The 19,143-nt window shown below is 37.0% G+C and overlaps 2 protein-coding genes across 2 annotated transcripts; both read left to right on the top strand.

Annotated features, from left to right (window-relative positions):
• The first annotated feature begins 1,958 nt into the window (after positions 1-1,958).
• On the top strand, positions 1,959-3,423 carry LOC104112683 (uncharacterized protein At1g08160-like). The gene has a single exon (XM_009622678.4). The coding sequence runs from the start codon at positions 2,153-2,155 to the stop codon at positions 2,957-2,959; it is 807 nt and encodes a 268-aa protein (XP_009620973.1). The 5' UTR covers positions 1,959-2,152; the 3' UTR covers positions 2,960-3,423.
• Positions 3,424-5,304: 1,881 nt separating this feature from the next.
• LOC138895613 (uncharacterized) lies at positions 5,305-5,924 on the top strand. Its single transcript, XM_070180321.1, has 3 exons — positions 5,305-5,490; positions 5,538-5,708; positions 5,790-5,924. Exons 1-3 carry the CDS (start codon positions 5,305-5,307, stop codon positions 5,922-5,924), a joined length of 492 nt encoding a protein of 163 aa, XP_070036422.1.
• The last annotated feature ends 13,219 nt before the right edge of the window (positions 5,925-19,143 follow it).

The following is a 19,143-nucleotide window of genomic DNA, read 5'->3' as shown; positions in this document are numbered from 1 at the left end:
ATGCGCGTGAATCCTGTCTTAATGAGTATAAATTTATTTAAAAAGTAGTTTCGAGTTATAAAATAAAAGTGTAAGTTCCTAAAGATGATCATGAATATTGGTTGTGTATAACTAACTCAATAATTAAAGAAACTATCTCAGAAGTCCTCAATCATCAATAATTCAACTTAAGATTTGTTCCAAGTTTGTAATTTCATAATTTCAGTTTCACAGGCAAGAACTTTGAAAATATAAATAATCTTGAAGGATACAACTTATAACATATAAGTAGACAACTAATAATCTACGATTTTTAAATAACACAAAACCAAAGTGCAATAATAAACAAAAAAGACATTAAAAAAGAGAAGAAATAAAGCAAGCTAGTAAGAAAATCTACAATTGAAAGCTAGCTGATAAACCGGCCCATATTTAGCAAAATATATCATGGATTAATAATTAAGAAATCTCATAAATTATGTTGTTAATTTGTGCATTTAAAACTTTTAAAAGTTAAAAATATAATATTGAATAAAATTATTAGTGATTCGTGTTAGTTATAAGTCTAGAGGAAACTAAAAATTTAACTAGAAAATCCTCACAGACGTCGCCAAATTGTTTGATCAAGAAGATTAACTTCTGGTTAAAACGATTATATTTATACAATAATGTGTTAAACCTGATTAATGATAATATCTCTAGACGTGGATAAATTATTTGACCAAGAAGATTAACTTCTGGTTAAAACGATTATATTTATACAATAACGAGTTAAACCTGGTTAATAATAATATCTATAGATGTGGATTCTAACAAAATGGTTAACGTTTAGACAGATCTAGTAGAGAATCGACAGTAGCATTCAATACTTGTTTCGAAATATATCTGTATTAATGGAGAAGTAACTAGCAATAAATAACAATAAATAACATTTAAGTAAATAGGAAAAGTGGTTCACCCAATAAATAATGAGCTAGGTGATTATTCCTCCTGACAATGATGAGTGACAGACAGATATTAGAACATTCGAAATATTCTCGGATCTGATGGGAAAGTGTGAAATGATATGAGCAAGAATCTTGATAAAAATGTAGTATTTCTATCTTTACAGAGAGAGAGAATCTTTTTGCAAAGTGTACCCTTATCACAATGAATATCACATGCTCCTTTTTACTATCTTGTTCTTATTTATATGAGACATACCCTCAATAAACCCTAGTAGTACAAGTACAAAGAATATCTAATGGAATATTCTTTTTAATATCCTGTCCTAATAAACTAGTGGTTGCAGCTCTTTTTGCAGCACGCGACATCGACCATCTTTTGCATCTCGACAACGGGCTTCGCCATCTCCTGGTCGACCTCGGCTGACTCTAATCTCGATGTTACTTAGTCCCAAGTAGTGAAACAGATTTCGACCCAAACACAATCAAATTAGGACGTTCAAAAAAGTGTATTATTTTGATTAACGTAGGGAAAGAAAGAAAGAAAGAAAAGAAAAGATAAATGAGTTCAGCTTACGGAACCCGTACGCTGCTTGGCCATCTTTATAGAAACATTATGTGAGTTAGGGGGCGATGCTTTTAGAAACTATAAAGCAGCCACTTAACGACCATTTTCTCATTATTTATACATGTAGAACAATGATTTTCTTAACCACATAGTTTTCTGACTTTCTTTCTTCATACTACTTTCTTAGTGTGCAAGTATTAACCTATCAAATCAAAAGGCAGCTAATGCTGCAGAGTTGCAAGAAAAACCGTTGATGAAGTCCACCAATTTAATCAACTATTGTCCATTTGACAGGTCAATGTTCTACAAATTAGTAGAATTTCAAGAAAAAGTGGAAAGTGCAGAGCAAATTAGACCCCAAAATAAAAGCTGTAGAGCCCCGTGCTGGGCCACTTTGCTTTTGTATTTTCCTGAATAAATACAGTGATTCAAATATGCAAAAAGCAAGCACACAGTTCAAATCCAAACATCAATGTCCTAACTTTAGTTCCTACTCTCATTACCTTTAGCAAATAGTATAATAAAACAACAAAGGGGTCCCTCACCTCCCTTAATCAAAAGCTTCTTTCCCTTTTTACTTTCCTTAATCCACTTCCAACTTCATCTTAATAAGTAGATCCAAGATTCATTTGTTCTTCTTTCCTCTCATAATTCATTTGCCATGACTTCCTCTGAGAGCTTGAGCTTCTTTTCTCCTGAATATACTTCTCCTAAGATGTTTCCCCTTACTCCATCGCCGTTACCACCACCAGTACCATCACATAAACGCGGCGTACCAGTACCATCTCCTATGAACCAAATTGTCGTGTCAAAACATGCCCTGAATCAACCTTTGACACCAGAAATCCCATTTGAAAGCAAGACAAAACCAGTACAATATATTGTGCCACGACAACGTAGACGGACAAATCCTGGAGTATGGTTTGTTGCAATCCTATGCATGGTATTCTGCTTACTTCTGATATGCTTTGGGATTGTCACGCTAGTCATATTCCTTTCCATTAAACCAAGAAATCCATTGTTTGATACTTCTAATGCTAGCCTCAGTCTCATCTACTTAGACTCCCCACAGTATATGAATGGTGATTTTACATTTATTGCAAATTTCACCAATCCAAACAGGAAACTTGATGTGAGATTTGAGCATTTGGATATTGAGCTATATTTTTCAGATAGTCTAATAGCAACTCAAGTTCTTCAACCTTTCACTCAGAGACGACACGAAACACGGCTAGTACCAGTTCACATGATATCTAGCTTGGTTTATTTGCCACCAATTTCAGCTTTCAAACTCCAAAAGCAGGTCCTAAGCAACAGAGTTGTGTATAACATCAGAGGAACTTTCAAAGTCAGAGTTAATATTGGCCTAATTCATTACTCTTACTGGTTACATGGGAGATGTCAGTTAGAGATGACAAGTCCACCTGCAGGTGCTCTTATAACCCATATTTGTAGAACAAAGAGGTGAAATGGTAAAAAAGATTATTACTTCTGTATATTGCATACTTTAGTACAACAATTTGATTTGATTTTCATTTTCTCCTTGTGGAATAATGCTTCAAGTAAGCGCACAGGAATTTCTCGCACCTGTAATGGATCCTAATAACAATACAAAGCTACTGTGCCTCAATCCAAGCAAGATGGGCCGACTATACAAATTCTCATTTTTCATGTTTCTTCATTTATGTCCGTCTCAATCCAATATTACATAAACTCTGTTTTTTTAGCACTAGTAAGTTCCCTACAGTATAGCTCAATAATTGGAAGGAAAAGGCTCTAATCAATTGGCAATTGTCTCTTTTTTTCTTTTCTTTGTTTTGTTCTTTTCTTATCATTTTGCCCCAAGAAAATCTCGAGCCAACCCCTGCTGTCCTAACCCACCAAACGGGGTTTGTCCATTTGGTAATTGCGATTAAATTCTATATTTCTCAAGACATGGTGTGCTGATATATATTATGCTAACTCATAATAGCGAATAATAGGCAAATGAGGCACAAAGAGCCTTTTTGTTTAAACCTCTTTAATAAATAATTAGTTCTAATACTACTAGAAAGGGGTGCCAGCTAACTTGTACTACTAGTATATTATTATTATATCAATTCCTGGTGTGGTTTAAAGTAACTGAGATAGCAAAGTAGAATATTCAGGAAGCACCTAAGAAGATTCACGAGTCACTTTTTGACAATTGGCGACAATCCAGCAACCTTTACCTTTTATTTCTTTCTAATTTTCAGTAATAAATAAATAAATAAAAATGAAGCATTTCAAACCCAGAGGGACTTACTAAAACATTGCATTTACGTTACTCAGCAATAAACCTTAAATCACCCTATACCTCTTAAGTAAGCTCTTACCTTCAAACTCCTGATCCGTGATCAGAACCAAGTTTCACATTAAAGTGTGTCTCCCCATCACAGCCTCCAATACTTGCAATCCCTGCCTACTGATAAGATAGGATTTTTAAGTTGTAGACACTTAGTATTTTAACCTATATTATATGGAGTATTGTAACAGATTAATTAGAACTTAATAATATATATCTTCAACTTCCATTTCAATAGGTCTCAGCACCTTCACCAACCTCTCCCAAAGCCAAACTCTCATCAGCTTTAGTCAGAACCAGCTTCAAAGATAACATTTTTATCCCAATCCACGATACCCTTTGACCCAAACCTGCCAAACACAACCGACAACCTTGTTTTCACTGGTTTTTGTACTGTGGCTACAATTGGAGCATTACTAGTTTATAGTGTGATACAACTTAGGGAGAACCACACCCCAAAAGCTAGCTATTAAATTGGGAGAGCCCAAGGCTATATAAACTCCACATCAACACATTGCAATACCGATGTGGGACTTGTTGAGATAGGTCCCAAGGCTATATAAATACAATGATTCAAAGAAATAGGTCATCAACGTAGCTGCTTAACTGTTCTAAGAACCAACTACTCAAGATAAAGGACCAGCTCCTCTGGTTGATGATTGTACCTCTGTACAAGACAGTAACTTTATCTCAAAGTTACCCAAGTCCGAGTTTGGTGGAAGAAGGCTGCTACATGTGATAAGGGTTGTTGCTCAAGAAGATATGGATAATCAGTTAGAGACAAGAGTCCCAAAGCTTGTGGAATCCTTGGAACAGTAGGAGTCTTATCAAAGGAGAAGCTAACTATGGATAGGACTCCTAGAAGATCTAGAGTCTATGCGTTTAAATGATATCTACTTTGGACTTCTGATTTTATCCTTTTACACATCAACTGAAAAATCATATGTTGTGCATTCTAGTCGAGTACTTGTATTGTATTCTTCTTGAATCAGTCTAGCAAATGTGTTTTAGAAAATCGAGTTGTAATAAAATGTCACAAACAATTACTGAGTTGGAGTGAGTGTTTGCTTTACAAGTTAGAGTAACTTGTAAATCAAATAGTCGTAGTAGGAGTGCTGGAGAGTATTGAATTATAGTCTTGTAATTGATATATTTTTGGCTCATTGTTCTAGTGGAGTTGAAGTTGAAAATCCTACTTAGTAGGTCGTGATTTTTGCACCTTTTGAGTTTGGTGATTTTCCACGTAAAAACGGATGTCTTTACTTTACTTCAAGTTTAAGGAATACGGTAAAGAATCAAGTTCTTTAGTAAATCATACGGGCATTCAAACTAACAATTAGTATCAGCGCGGGTTCTCTCTCTCACACACGGTTAATACCTATAGAGATCCTGGAAGCAAGATGAGTACTCCACATGGAATTAATGAAGGACAATCAACTACCAAACCACCCATGTTCAATAAAAAATATTACAGTTGGTGAAAAGCAAGAATGGAAGACTTTCTGACAGCTGAAGACTATGAACTATGGACCATAGTGAATCAAGGTCCATTAACTCCTACTAAACAAAATGCACAAAATGAAACAGTTCCTAAGGACCCCTATGAATTTGTGGCAGCAGATTTCAAAATGATGGAGAAGAATGCAAAGGCTAAAAAATTCTTATCTGTAGACTTGGTCCTGATGAGTACAATAGAATCTCTGCATGCTCGAATGCAAAGCAGATATGGGATGCACTCCAAACTGCTCATGAAGGAACAAACCAAGTGAAGAGATCAAAGATAGAATTACTTATGAGAAACTATGAACTCTCCTCCATGAAGGAGTCAGAGCGCATCCAGGATATGATGATTAGGTTTATCAAAATAACCAATGAACTAAAATCACTTGGAAAGGTGTTTACCTCATAAGGGTTGGTCAACAAAGTTCTAAGGATCCTTCCAGCTTCATGGGAATCAAAAGTCACATCAATCCAGGAAGCCAAGGAGCTGGACAAAATCTCACTTGATGAGTTGGTTGGAAACTTAAAGACTCATGAAATGAGAAAGATAGAACTGCGTAAGGAAGAACCAAAAAGGGATAAGGCCTTGGTTCTTAAAGCGTCTGAGTAAGATGAATCTGACAATGATGACCTTGACCTAGCAATGTTTTACAAATTCAAGAGGTTCATGAAGAATTCCAAAAGTGCATCCAAGAGAGAGACCAGCGGTAAGCCTAAATAGACTGACTAAGCTAATTATGATGGGTGATATAAGTGTAGCAAGCTAGATCACATGGTCAAGGACTGCCCAATATGAGAAATTGAGTGGATGAAAGAACGAGCTGAAAAAGAGAAACGGTATAAGATGAGAGAAAAGTGTTCCAACAAAGGAAAAATCCTAGGTAAAGGATTCACTGAAGCAATGAAGCAGGCTTTCTTGGCAGCATATGAGGATAGTGAAAGTGATAAAGAGGAAGAAAAGGATTATTAGACTATAAGTCTCTATACTTTAATTGATGAAAGTCGGGCTATGGAGACAGAGCCCCCAGTACAGCTTGGAATGTACATTGGAAGACCTCATTTGTTTGATGAACACCACTATGATGAGTGAAAGCTACGCATGAAAATATTTCTTCAGGCCACTGAATTTGACCTATGGGTAATTTTCAGTTATGCACCAATTCTCTTGACCAAAATGGATAGTGAAGGTAATAAGTGCAACAAGAGAGAAGAGGAATATGATGATGAAGATCATCAGCTAGTTCAGAAAAATGCTAAAGCAAAGGACCTACTCAATAGAAGCTTGTCCAGAAACACTCTCTTTAGAATGTCCTCTTATATCTCTGTTCATGATATATGGAGGACCTTGGAAGCTGACTTTGGAGATGAAAACATTTAAGTGGCATTGATGGCGATTGAAGAATCCCAAACAGAAGAAGAAGTGATAGGAATGATGGCCATGAGTGATTCGGAAACTCAAGATGAAACAGACCAGGCAAGTATCTCTAACTTGAAAGAAAACATTCATGCTATGTCTAAAAAATAATTGATGGCTATAATTGTGACCTTGATGAGTGAAATGGATAAAATGAGTACTGGAAATGATCAGTTAATAAGCAGTCTTTCATGTGTCAAACTTGATCTCAAAGAGCTTGAACCTGACAAAGCTAATCTAGAGGAACAGGTCAAAGACCTTAAGAACCAGGTTCTTGAGCTTACCTCTAAGAATGAGAAGTCTCATGATATACGTGGTAAGGGAAAAATGAGTGATCTGCAAGATAAGCTTGAAAAGGAATTAAAAAGTGCTAAAGATAATCTTTATGATGCTGAATGCGGGAATAAAATCCTGCAGGAAAATCTAAAAAAGGCTAATTATTACTCTAGGCTAAGCAAATGGCATAGATATTCTGATGCCTTGAATTGACTGAATGAAAACTGTAGCTCTAACAAATCCGGAATTGTCTACAGAAAATTTGTCCCTAAGTTTGACCCAAACTATGTAGGAATTTCTGATAATAATATGTGCACTCATTGTGGAAAGGTAGGACACTTTAGAGACACTTGTACTGCCTTAATTCATGCTCAGTTTAGAAGCACCTTTGGTATTGCTAAAAATATGAAGAAGGAAGAAGATCCAAAAGTCAAGCCTCTTGTCCATACTAAGTGGATTAAGGTTAATAAGAAAATAGCTTCTAATCCTCTCCCCTTCTGGGCAAGAAGAGATCTGATTCATCCTTTTCCCAGCAAAAAGGGACCCAAGCTTGTCTGGATTCCCAAAACTAACTTGTAATTTCTAGTGCAGGCTAAAGTGAGAGGGAACAATCAAGACTGGTATCTAGACAGTGGACGCTCAAGACATATGACTGGAGAAAAGAAAAAGTTCCTCTCACTGACATCCTTCCAAAGAGGGAGTGTATCATTTGGAAATTGGAAAAGGGTCAGATAATAGGTATTGGAAAGGTTGGTAAGTCACTCTCTCTTGCTATAGAATATGTGTATTATGTGGTAGGCCTTAAACACAATCTTCTTAGCATCTCTCAAATGTGCGACAAAGGAAATGAGGTAAAATTCAATTCCAAAATTGCACAGTCACTAAGCTTGATACTGATGAAGTTGTGTTAAAGGGTAAGAGACATAATAATGTCTACAAGATATCGATTATATCACTTCCCCAAAGTGAGCATACATGCTTGAGTGTAGTGGAAGATGATCCACTACTGTGGCATAGAAGACTAGGACATGCCAGTCTCTCTCAACTCAACTAGTTGGCAGCAAAGGACTTGGTCTTTGGTTAACTAAAAGTTGAGTTATCCTCTGACAAGGTGTGTGATGCTTGTTCTAGAGGGAAACACGTAAGGTTATCCTTTAAAAAAAAGTTGCCAGTACCTTTAAACGTCTGGAACTCCTTCACATGAACCTGTGTGGACCAATAAGAGTAAGGAGCAAAGGAGGTAAAAGGTATATTTTTGTGATTGTTGATGATTTCTCCAGGTATACATGGACTCTATTTTTGGGATCTAAAGATGAAACCTTTGATGTTTTCTGTGTATTTGTTAGAATGATTCAACAAAAACTGGGATGCAATGTATTAAGTATAAGAACTGACCATGGAACTGAGTTTGAAAATTCCAAATTCCTTAGTACTGTAGCTCACATGGTATTGACCATAATTTCTCTTCACCTATAACTCCACAACAAAATGGGATTATAGAAAAAAAAAATAGATCCTTAGAAGATATGGGGAGACCATGTTGATTGCTAGTGGACTGCCTAAGAGTTTATGGGCTGAGGCAGTCAATATTACTTGTTACCTGCTAAACAGATGCATGGAGAGACCCATTCTTGAGAAAATTCCCTATGAGTTACTTCGAGGAATAAAACCCAACATCACTCACCAGAGAGACTTTGGGTGCAAATGTTCTGTGCATAATAATGGAAAAGAAGCTCTAGGTAAGTTTGATGACAGAAGTGATGAGGGAATTTTCTTTTGTTACTCTCCACAAAATAAGGCCTACAAAGTTTTTAATAAAATAACTATGTGTGAAGAAGAAAATATTCATGTTATTTTTGATAAATCTAACAATTTGGCTGAGAAAGGTCTGCAGGATGAAGATTAAGACATAGGACTCACTGATGATGGAGTTACAAAGAAACTGAACCTCAATATGAAGATGGATCCGAAGACCACAAGAAAATTGACGGTGATCATGAGGAACAAGAAGAAGAAAGAACTACTCTGACTGCTAACAAACTGAAGAAGCCACACCTACTGAACTTGTTCCTTTGGGTCACTCCTTGGGTGAATCTTCTCTGGGTATACATATCAGACCATGGAAGCATCAAAGTTCACATCCTCTTGAGAATATCATCTCTGATCCAAATGAAGGAGTGCAAATTAGGTCTTCTCTAAGAAATCTATGTGCACTCACAGTATTTCTCTCACATGTTGAACCTAAGACCATCAAAGAAGCCCTAAAGGATCCAGACTAGATTATAGATGTCACACACCTTTTATGCCCCCCTCCCCCCCCTCCAAAATGATAATGTATGTTATGGATGGTGGATTAAAGAGTTTCTCCAATTAAAGTGACAAACTTGAATAGGGATTATTTTATTTACAGAGTCGCTACTTGGAATTGATTTTTTGGGTGTTCCAAGTCACCTTTTGTTTGAATCCCTAGTCAAAGGAAGATTTGACTCTTTTATTATTGGTCTGCAAATACAAAGTCCGGGTAAGAAATTCTGTTGACCGGGGAGAAGGTGTAAGGCATTCTCCGAGTCCCGTGATTCTAGCACGGTTGCTTTATTGACTACAACTTGGCTTGAATTAATTTTGGATAAACTGTGATTTATTGATTTTCATATTTTATCTATCCGCTTTTAATTATTAAAATATAGAATTATCTTTGAAACGAATCACGTGTGTGAAACCGTTTTGTTTATTGTGCCAAAATCATGTTACGCGTGCGGGTACACAATTAATAACATTTTATTATATTAAGATTATTTTGGTCAAAGTTGCGCAAACACATACTTCGATTTTAATTTTAAAAATCACAATTATGTCACGCGAACGTATACATAATCGCGATAAACTAATTAAAAATGAGCCTAAAGAAACTATAACGATATTCATTATTCTTCCTAAACTTTGAGATTATTGTGAGGCCATGACTTATGAATCAAATATTATTGTGGGAGAGATGGTATGTGATTATGATATTATTGGGTTGGACAAAGTCTATTTTGGACCATACTACTTTAAATCATAACTTAAGTGTAAAGTCCAACAATTCCCAATTTTAGAATCACTTCTCCATGGCCTACAAATCTTTATCTATGGCCCAATTCTAGTTCCAATCCATTTAGAAACTGAATCATGCTAAATTCCATACTCACAATCATAACTTACTCATGCTAGGAGAAAAAATTAAAGCAACCAACTTCTCATACTAAACCCAAGCAAGAAACGAGAATATGATGCTTACTAACACAAAAATATTTACTGTATTGAAATAAATTAGCTAGATTCAAAACGCTACAAAACTCATGTAGCGCAAATAACAACCTTCCAACGCATTAGATAGCCAAACGATACAGATAAAATAAAATAAGTGAGCAATTCAAGATCAGTGTGCCCAAGCAGAAATCAGTAACTTACAATTAAAGCAAGTATTATAACCATTTGAAATCATTAAAAAGAGACTAGATAAGACTAAAAATGAACCTCAAAGCCTTCCAATATATTGATAAGGGAACTTGTGCAGAAAATCGCCTATGAAGTGAATGGAATGTGAAACCAACATCGTCGACCTCGAACGGAACCTCACTGGCAACCTCAAAGCTCGGTCGAAACTTTTAGAGAAGTTGCTGGTTTTGAGCTAGAGTTTGCTGTATTTTTTACTGGTTTTTCAGGCTGCTTTGAGACTATTTCAAGATGGTTTTAAGGGATGGTGTATGGAGGGGTTTAGAGGGGGTTAAGCTGTTGCATTTTGGAAGTTTCATGTGGTTTTTGGGTTGGTTCGGGGTCAGTTTTCAGCTCATTTTTGGAGCTTGTTTTGAGGTCGTTTTGGAGTGAATTTTGAGCTCCGATTTGGCTAATCTTTGCTGAGTTTTGGGGTTTTTTAATGGCTGAAGTTTCAGCTGGTTTTCATGGTTATTGAGTGAGGAAGATGAAGTTGTTTTGTGGTTGTTTTTTAGCAAGAAAATGGATAGCAGCTGCTGTGTTCTTTTTCTTTTCCAAGCAGCTGTTGCATTTTTTTTCTTTTCCAAGCAGATGTTTTTTTCTTTCCTAATGTTGTTGCACTACTTCATCTCTTTTTGGGCTTTAGGGTTCCTCCTAGGGGATGTTCTGTCTGTCTCCTCCAAGAAGAAAGGAATTGGGGATTATTTTTAATGGGTAGGGAGAGTGGTATGGAATTTGTGAGTAGGGGACAAGGGAAAGTGGAGAGGGAAAAAAGTGTGGTATTGGTGAGATGAGTGGGCAAAAATTCAAGCACGATCAAAAATTAGATGCTCACATCATGCCCCTCTTTGCTTGAAAACATGAAGAGTTTTCAGACAAAGAAAGATGAGCGATATGACTAATGTTTGTCCATACCATTATTCAAAAGGGAAGAGATAAAAGAAAAGAATGTGACCGAGTCTTGGTTATGGACAACCTTCATGTCCTAGATTATAAGGGAATCAGGTCGCGTGTAATTCAAGAAAAAGGTTGGAATGATGAGTTGGAGAGTCGAGTGAGGTTCCGTCGAGACTCCGGTCTGTGGTTGTAACAAAATTTCGTAGGAAAATTTCATGATTTATTGTAAAAAAATTCTAAACTATTTTTTTATTGAAAGCAATGGAAAAAAAAGGGGGAATGGTTTACCCTAAAAAGGTCATGATGATTTTTTTTATTGTCCCAAAAAAATAATATCTCAACTAAGGATTGGTGTACCTTATATTGGGAAAATGTGGTCAGGGAATGAGGTACCCTATATTGGCAATGATATCAGGGAGTGGTGTATCCTGCATTTAAAATCAAAATCAACTAGGGAATGGTGTAACCTATGTTGGAGAACACATCTAGAGATTGGTGTACCATATACTAGTAAGGAGATCAGGGATTGGTGTACCCTATACTGTTAAGGAAATGTAATCAGGGGATGGCGCCTTGTATTACTGAAAAAGAAATGTAACCAGGGGTTGGCGCCCTGTATTACTGAAAAGGAAAATGTAACCAGGGGTTGGCGCTACTGAAAAGGAAATGTAACTAGGGGTTGGCGCCCTGTATTACTGAAAAGGCAATGTAACCAGGGGTTGTCGCCATGTATTACTGAAAAGGGAAATGTAACTAGGGTTTGGCGCCCTGTATTACTGAAAAGATGTTGAATCCCCCTAGGCGAAAAAGATTCTACCTGGGTTAAGCTACGAAAAATAACCTGTGCGAAAAGTACTTCTACCCGGAACTATGAGCTGGATCCCCCTAGGCGAAAAGGTTCTACCTGGGTTAAGCTATGAAAAATAACATGGGCGAAGAGTACTTCTACCCGGAACTATGAGTCGGATCCCCCTAGGCGAAAATGTTCTACCCAGGTTAAGCTACGTAAAACATCCTGAGCCAAAAGTACTTCTACCCGGAACTATGAGCTGGATCCCCCTAGGCGAAAAGGTTCTACCTGGGTTAAGCTACGAAAAATAAGCCTAGGCGAAGAGTACTTCTACCCGGAACTATGAGCTGAATCCCCCTAGGCGAAAAGGTTCTACCTGGGTTAAGCTACAAAAAACAAGCATGGGCGAAGAGTACTTCTACCCTGAACTATGAGCTAGATCCCCTTAGGCGAAAAGGTTCTACCTGGGTTAAGCTACGAAACAACCTGAGCGAAGAGTACTTCTACCCAGAACTCTGAGTTGGATCCCCCTAGGCAAAAAGGTTCTACCTGGTTTAAGCTATGAAAAACAACCTAAGCGAAGAGTACTTCTACCCGGGACTATAAGTTGGATCCCCTAGGCGAAAAATTCTACCTGGGTTAAGCTACAAAAATGATAGGTATGAGAAGTAGTGATGCATGCTAAAAATAAAGGAATGTGGAGATTTTGAGGAAACTTACCTTTGGTGACATTCGTCCTTTAGGAATCTCCATTTTACACTGCTTTGTTTCTGCTGCAAACAAAGAAAAATTATGAGTTTTAAAAAATGGTGGTCTGTGTGTGGCCTTGATGTCTTTGGCAACTTGGCTTTGTGCCCATCTTATTTTGATGATGATTTCAACCTGCCACTAGATGTTTACTAAATACCACTTGCATTTTTGGCTCCGAAGAGTCTTTGGCTTTTCAAACTTTGCCAAAACGGTTAGCTACTTGGGATTCTTCAACTTCATTTTGGCCTTGCAGGCACTTTCAATTTGATTTCCTCCTTTCAAGAGTTTTTGATTTCAAAGCATCATCCACCATGACCAGTCGGGGTTGACTTAATGCCTCTGCCGAGGCTGGGTGCATCTTGAATATTAGCTTGTATCAAACAAAAGCCTTGTAAATCAGTCTTGCCATCCCTTCTTCGCCTTAGTTTTGGAACAAAGTTAAACCGAAAGGGAATCAAACAACAACAAACAATGGAATGGATAATGAATTTAAATAAGATGTATCCCTTTCAGGGAAAGGAAAGAAGGACTTATCTGGAGTACGTGCAGACTTCAATGAACATGACATGCCTTGGACTGGACGCCTGATCCTTGTAAACCATTCGACCCTTAAATATTTATAACAACTTTTGCCTCGAAACCGAGAAACCTTGCTCAGGATTGTGTCGATGTTAGTGACTGTGAGCATCCTCTTTTCGATCAGTAATGCCCTTTGCGGGTTTTCACCAGCTGACCTCTCTCATTTCTCTTCTCACCATCGCCTTATAGTTCTCTTTGCGAGTTTTCACTAACAAGACTCTCATTTTAGCTTCTTTACTCCCCATCGCCTTACGGTGCATGTGAGGGTTTTCACCAATAAGACCCTCAAACTTTATTTCTCTCATTTTGGTTGCATCATATCCAAGTGATTGTGCCCTCCAACTTTGAACATTCTCGTTGATTGATCGGAAGGACTTGAAAAGGATTTGGGTAAAAAAAAATGGATTGAATTACAACTTTGGAACATTTCATGCAAAACCATCGCCGAACCATTATAACATTTTCCCCAGTTTCAATTTTTTGGGGGAATGTGTATTTTTATTTTGGTGTGACTGAACCCGAGAGAGAGGCTGCCTACGTATCCTTTCGGAATCAAGTCGAGCGTAGTTCAAGTTAACATGAACTTCTTTTTTTTTCTTTTGTCTTTCTGTCTGTTTTGTTTTCTTTCTATTTCCTTTTCCATTTTTTTTTTATAACTCCGTCAGGTTCCAAAGAGGGTAATCAAAGAAAGGTAACAGACTCAAAGGGTTGACAAAAGGGTTAATGGTGTTTGGGTAGCGAGAATGAAAGCCTTCGTCATCCTAATCAGAGAACATTAATGCTACATAGAGGGTTGAACATAATACCTTTCGACTGCATCCGTGTTGACAGTTATTTTAGGGATATTTTCTTCGATTCTTCCCAGGTACAACGCTCTCTTTTGGCAGCACTCTCATTATAATATATGGACCTTTTCCATTTAGAGCCAATTTTCCTTTAGCTTCTTCATAAGGTGGGAGGATACGTCTTAGGACGAGTTGCCCCACTTTGAACTTTCTGGGCAGCACTTTCTTGTTGTAGGCACGAGCCATTCTTTGTTGGTACAACTACCCGTGGCAAACTGCGGCGATCCTTTTTCATCAAACATAGTCAATTATTCCAAAACGGTTCTTGACCCAATCTTTATCCACAATCTCAATTTCAACAATGATCCAAAGAGAGGGAATTTCAATTTTTTCCGATTTCATTTGGACTTGGCTTAGGCCTAATGTTCCAATTCTTTGTTTATTTTCTCACAAGCCTTATCTTCAACACATTCTGCTTCTTGATTCATTATTTTGGGGTCTGACAACGTTTTAGGATCTGGGCATGAAGTCTAAAAGCATGTCATGTTATTAAAATCTGCATTAACAGAACTGAAAAAGGAATAAGAAAGGTGATAAGATTAAGAAAAAAGACATTCCTGGACAATGAAATATTAATTTCATTTAAATGATTTTTTAAAAAATTTAAAAATAGAAGGGTTTACATCGGAAAGTAAGACAATAAAGTAAAACATCCGGATTACACCCTGAAATAATCCTGACGTAGAAAGGATAGCAAGACTGGCTACCGAGACTCCCGTCTGATGGGGGACTTTTAGGCTTGGCGGCCGTTTTTGGCTTTTTTTCTCTCTTGGCAATGGCTGCAATGGCCTTCAGTGCCAGATCAAATTCCTCATCTTCACAGATCATTCCGACTATTGGCCCATTGGTGTGAGTAGAAAGAGGATTGTTCATCATATTAGGGTCCACTTCATCCCTAAGCAATATTGTCTTGATCCCGATGAGGTCTTCCACTGCTCTCTTAAAAGTCCAATAGTCTTCTGTATCATGTCTCACTACTCCAAAGTGGTATTCACATCAAAAATTAGCCCGGTGCGAGGGGAACTCGGGGCTTGGCCGGTTCGAGGCCACTGGCTACAGCAGACCTAGTCTGACTAGCTTTTGGAACAAGCTCGAGTATGATTCACCAATAGGGGTGAACTGATTCTTTCTTAAAGGCTCTCTTGGGTAAGGATTGTATTGGGGATCATTTGGTTGGGGGATTGGGGATCATCACAGGTCGGGATTGTATGGAGCTTGGTAAGAACGAGCATTACTGGGAAGTGGATCTCAATTTTGTGTATAATGCAGTGGCCGTGTGTAAGGTTACGCGTTCATCACCGCATAGGGAGGCGGTGCAACGACATGTGATGTGGCCTTAAATGCAGCATAACTCAAGATTCGACCAGTTTTTAAAATCATTTTCGATCATCTCCCCAATTTTGATAGCCTCGCCGAACAGATTACCCATAGCGGACATCGTGATCTGGAAGTAATCCGCCTCTTAGGCATGTTGGAAGACCGTAGCCATTTTTGCTTCGTCCATTTGAGTCTTTACCATGGCGGCTTGTTCGCGCCATTTGACAGCATATTTACGAAAAAATTTCGCCTTTTTCTTTGTCAAACTGGACATAGAGTTCTCTTTTTGGATTTTCACTCTTGTTTTTTTTTTTCGATTTTTGTTTTCTTTGTTATTTTTGTCACTCTTTTTTTTTCACTCAGTTTATTTGATGGCAATGATCGAATCCGATGGGGATTGCCTACGTATCATGACGCCACGTGAATCAGATCTTGCGTAGTTCGGGAGATCAAAAATAAAATAGATAAACTAACTCTTTTTTATCATATACAATTAATTCGATAAAATCTCATAGCAAAGAAAATATTTTAAATTTTTTATTTTATTTTATTTTTTATTTTGGGAGAAAGATTTTTTTTTTAATAATATTTTTGGATTTGACATCTCAAAGAACAACTTCTAAAGAAGGAATTAAAGGAAAATATCTTTTTTGAATTTTTAAAAATTGGGGGCCGGAACCGATGAGGTTTGCCTATGTATCTCACATCTGGTGAAACTCAGACCCGACAAACTAAATTTTTTTCATATACAATTAATCCGACAAAATCACCTAGCAAAGAAAATATTTTCAATTTTTGTTTTTTGTTTTTTTTTGGAATTGGTGAAAGAAAAACTTCTAAAGAAGAAAAAAATATTTTTGAATTTTGAATTTTTTTTTAAATTTCAAAAGAAAGAAAATATTTTTTTTGGATTTTGGGAGAAAGACTTTTTTTTTTAAAAGGAAGAAAATATTTTTGGATTTTTGGTCTAAAAAAAAAACTTCTAAAGAAGCAATTAAAGGAAAATATCTTTTTGAATTTTTGAAAATTGGGGGCCGGAACCGATGAGGTTTGCCTACGTATCTCACATCCGGTGAGAATCAGACCCGCATAGTTCGGTTAAAATCGATTATGTTCTTCTTCCTTTTTTATGAAAATTAATCTTTAAAAACCATATGCACTAGACCACATCATTTCTTCTCTGTTCGTTCAACTGATTTATGCTAAAGTCGGTCGACATGCAAGCCTCCCAAATAATGCAACAAGTAGCACATAACATGACATACTGGTCTCAACAAGGCCTGTCCCAAAACAGAACTTGCCCCTTGTGTCGAGCGTTTCTAAGTCAAATGCACATGATGCAAATAAAGCGTAGCTTACTAGGGATATTCATTGCTTGTAGCTTGTTCTTCTAAGTTTGTAAATCCTAAAGGAGATGGTATCTAGACCTAGCTTACCCGGGCGGACAACCCGAGCCGAGGAGCGTCAAGCATCACCAGTAGTAGAATAACACTGGCTAGCTAACGGCTCTCCCGCCTAAACATGTGTGACTAAATCTTTCACCAGAAGCTGGTAGGCTAACTGGCTTTATCTCAAGACAGAAATTTTGTGATGATGGTATGCAAACACAACATAACTAATTATCAGAAGACTCAGAGGGGTGCGAGAGAGGATACAATTTATATGTAAAGTTCAACGATATCAAAACGGTAAAAACTGGACAAGTAACACATTAGACCCAAATAAATCACAATATATACAAAAATTAATAAAGCGAAATAAAGTCAATGTACAAGCTCGAATTCTTGAAGGTTCCCCTGCAGAGTCGCCAGTGCTGTCACACCCCTTTTATACCCCCCCTCCAAAACGATAATGTGTGTTATGGATGGTGGGTTAAAGAGTTTCTCCAATTAAAGTGACAAACTTGAAAATGGATTATTTTATTTACAGAGTCGCCACTTGAAATTGATTTTTTGGGTGTTCCAAGTCACCTTTTGTTTGAATCCCTAGTCAAAGGAAGATTTGACTCTTTTATTATTGGTCTGCAAAAACAAAGTTCGGGTAAGGAATTATATTGACCGGGGAGAAGGTGTAAGGCATTCCCCGAGTCCCGTGGTTCTAGCACGGCCGCTTTATTGATTACAACTTCGCTTGAATTAATTTTGGATAAACTGTGATTTATTGGTTTCCATATTTTATCTATCCGCTTTTAATTATTAAAATATAGAATTATCTTTGAAACAAATCACGTGTGTGAAACCGTTTTGTTTATTGTACCAAAATCATGTTACGCATGCGGGTACACAATTAATAGCATTTTATTATATTAAGATTGTTTTGGTCAAAGTTGCGCGAACACATACTTTGATTTTTAATTTTGGAAATCACAATTATGTTACGCGAACGTAAACATAATCGCGATAAACTAATTAAAAACGCGCCTAAAGAAACTATAACGATGTTCATTATTCTTCCTAAACTTTGAGATTATTGTGAGGCCATGACTTATGAATCAAATATTATTGTGGGAGAGATGGTATGTGATTATGATATTATTGGGTTGGACAAAGTCTATTTTGGACCATACTACTTTAAATCATAACTTAAGTGTAAAGTCCAACAATTCCCAATTTTAGAATCACTTCTCCATGGCCTACAAATCTTTATTTATGGCCCAATTCTAGTTTCAATCCATTTAAAAACTTAATCATGCTAAATTCCATACTCACAATCATAACTTACTCATACTAGGAGACAAAATTAAAGCAACCAACTTCTCGTACTAAACCCAAGCAAGAAATGAGAATATGACGTTTACTAACACAAAAATATTTAATGTATTGAAACAAATTAGCTAGATTCAAAATGCTACAAAACTCATGTCGCGCAAACAACAACCTTCCAACGCATTAGGTAGCCAAACGACACAGATAAAATAAAACAAGTGAGCAATTCAAGATCAGTGTGCCCAAGCAGAAATCAGTAACTTGCAATTAAAGCAAGTATTATAAGCATTTGAAATCATTAAAAAGAGACTAGATAAGTCTAAAAATGAACCTCAAAGCCTTCCAATATATTGATAAGGGAACTTGTGCAGCAAATCGCCTATGAAGTGAATGGAATGTAAAACCAACGTCGTCGACCTCGAACGGAACCTTACTAACAACCTCAAAGCTCGGTCGAAACTTTTAGAGAAGTGGCTGGTTTTGAGCTAGAGTTTGGTGTATTTTTTACTAGTTCTTGGGGCTGCTTTGAGAATATTTCAAGATTGTTTTAAGGGATGGTGTATGGAGGGGTTAAGCTGCTGCGTTTTGAAAGTTTCATGTGGCTTTTTGGGCTGGTTCGGGGTCAGTTTTCAGCTCATTTTTGGAGCTTGTTTTGAGGTCGTTTTGGGATGAATTTTGAGCTCTGATTTGGCTAATCCTTGCTGAGTTTTGGGGTGTTTTAATGGCTGAAGTTTCAGATGGTTTTCATGGTTATTGAGTGAGGAAGATGAAGTTTTTTTGAG

Source organism: Nicotiana tomentosiformis, chromosome 7 (assembly GCF_000390325.3).
Source record: "Nicotiana tomentosiformis chromosome 7, ASM39032v3, whole genome shotgun sequence".
In the NCBI taxonomy this organism is placed as follows: domain Eukaryota; kingdom Viridiplantae; phylum Streptophyta; class Magnoliopsida; order Solanales; family Solanaceae; genus Nicotiana; species Nicotiana tomentosiformis.
The sequence above is the reverse complement of the archived record's forward strand: the minus strand, read 5'-3'. Positions and strand labels throughout refer to the sequence as shown.

Excerpts from the sequence above, each read along its gene's own strand:
- LOC104112683 (XM_009622678.4), top strand. The coding sequence starts at position 2,153 with ATGACTTCCTCTGAGAGCTTGAGCTTCTTTTCTCCTGAATATACTTCT.
- LOC138895613 (XM_070180321.1), top strand. The coding sequence starts at position 5,305 with ATGGAAGACTTTCTGACAGCTGAAGACTATGAACTATGGACCATAGTG. Across the intron at positions 5,491-5,537 it reads AATTCTTATCTGTAGACTTG|ATATGGGATGCACTCCAAAC; the intron begins GTCCTGATGAGT and ends AATGCAAAGCAG. Across the intron at positions 5,709-5,789 it reads AACTAAAATCACTTGGAAAG|GAAGCCAAGGAGCTGGACAA; the intron begins GTGTTTACCTCA and ends ACATCAATCCAG.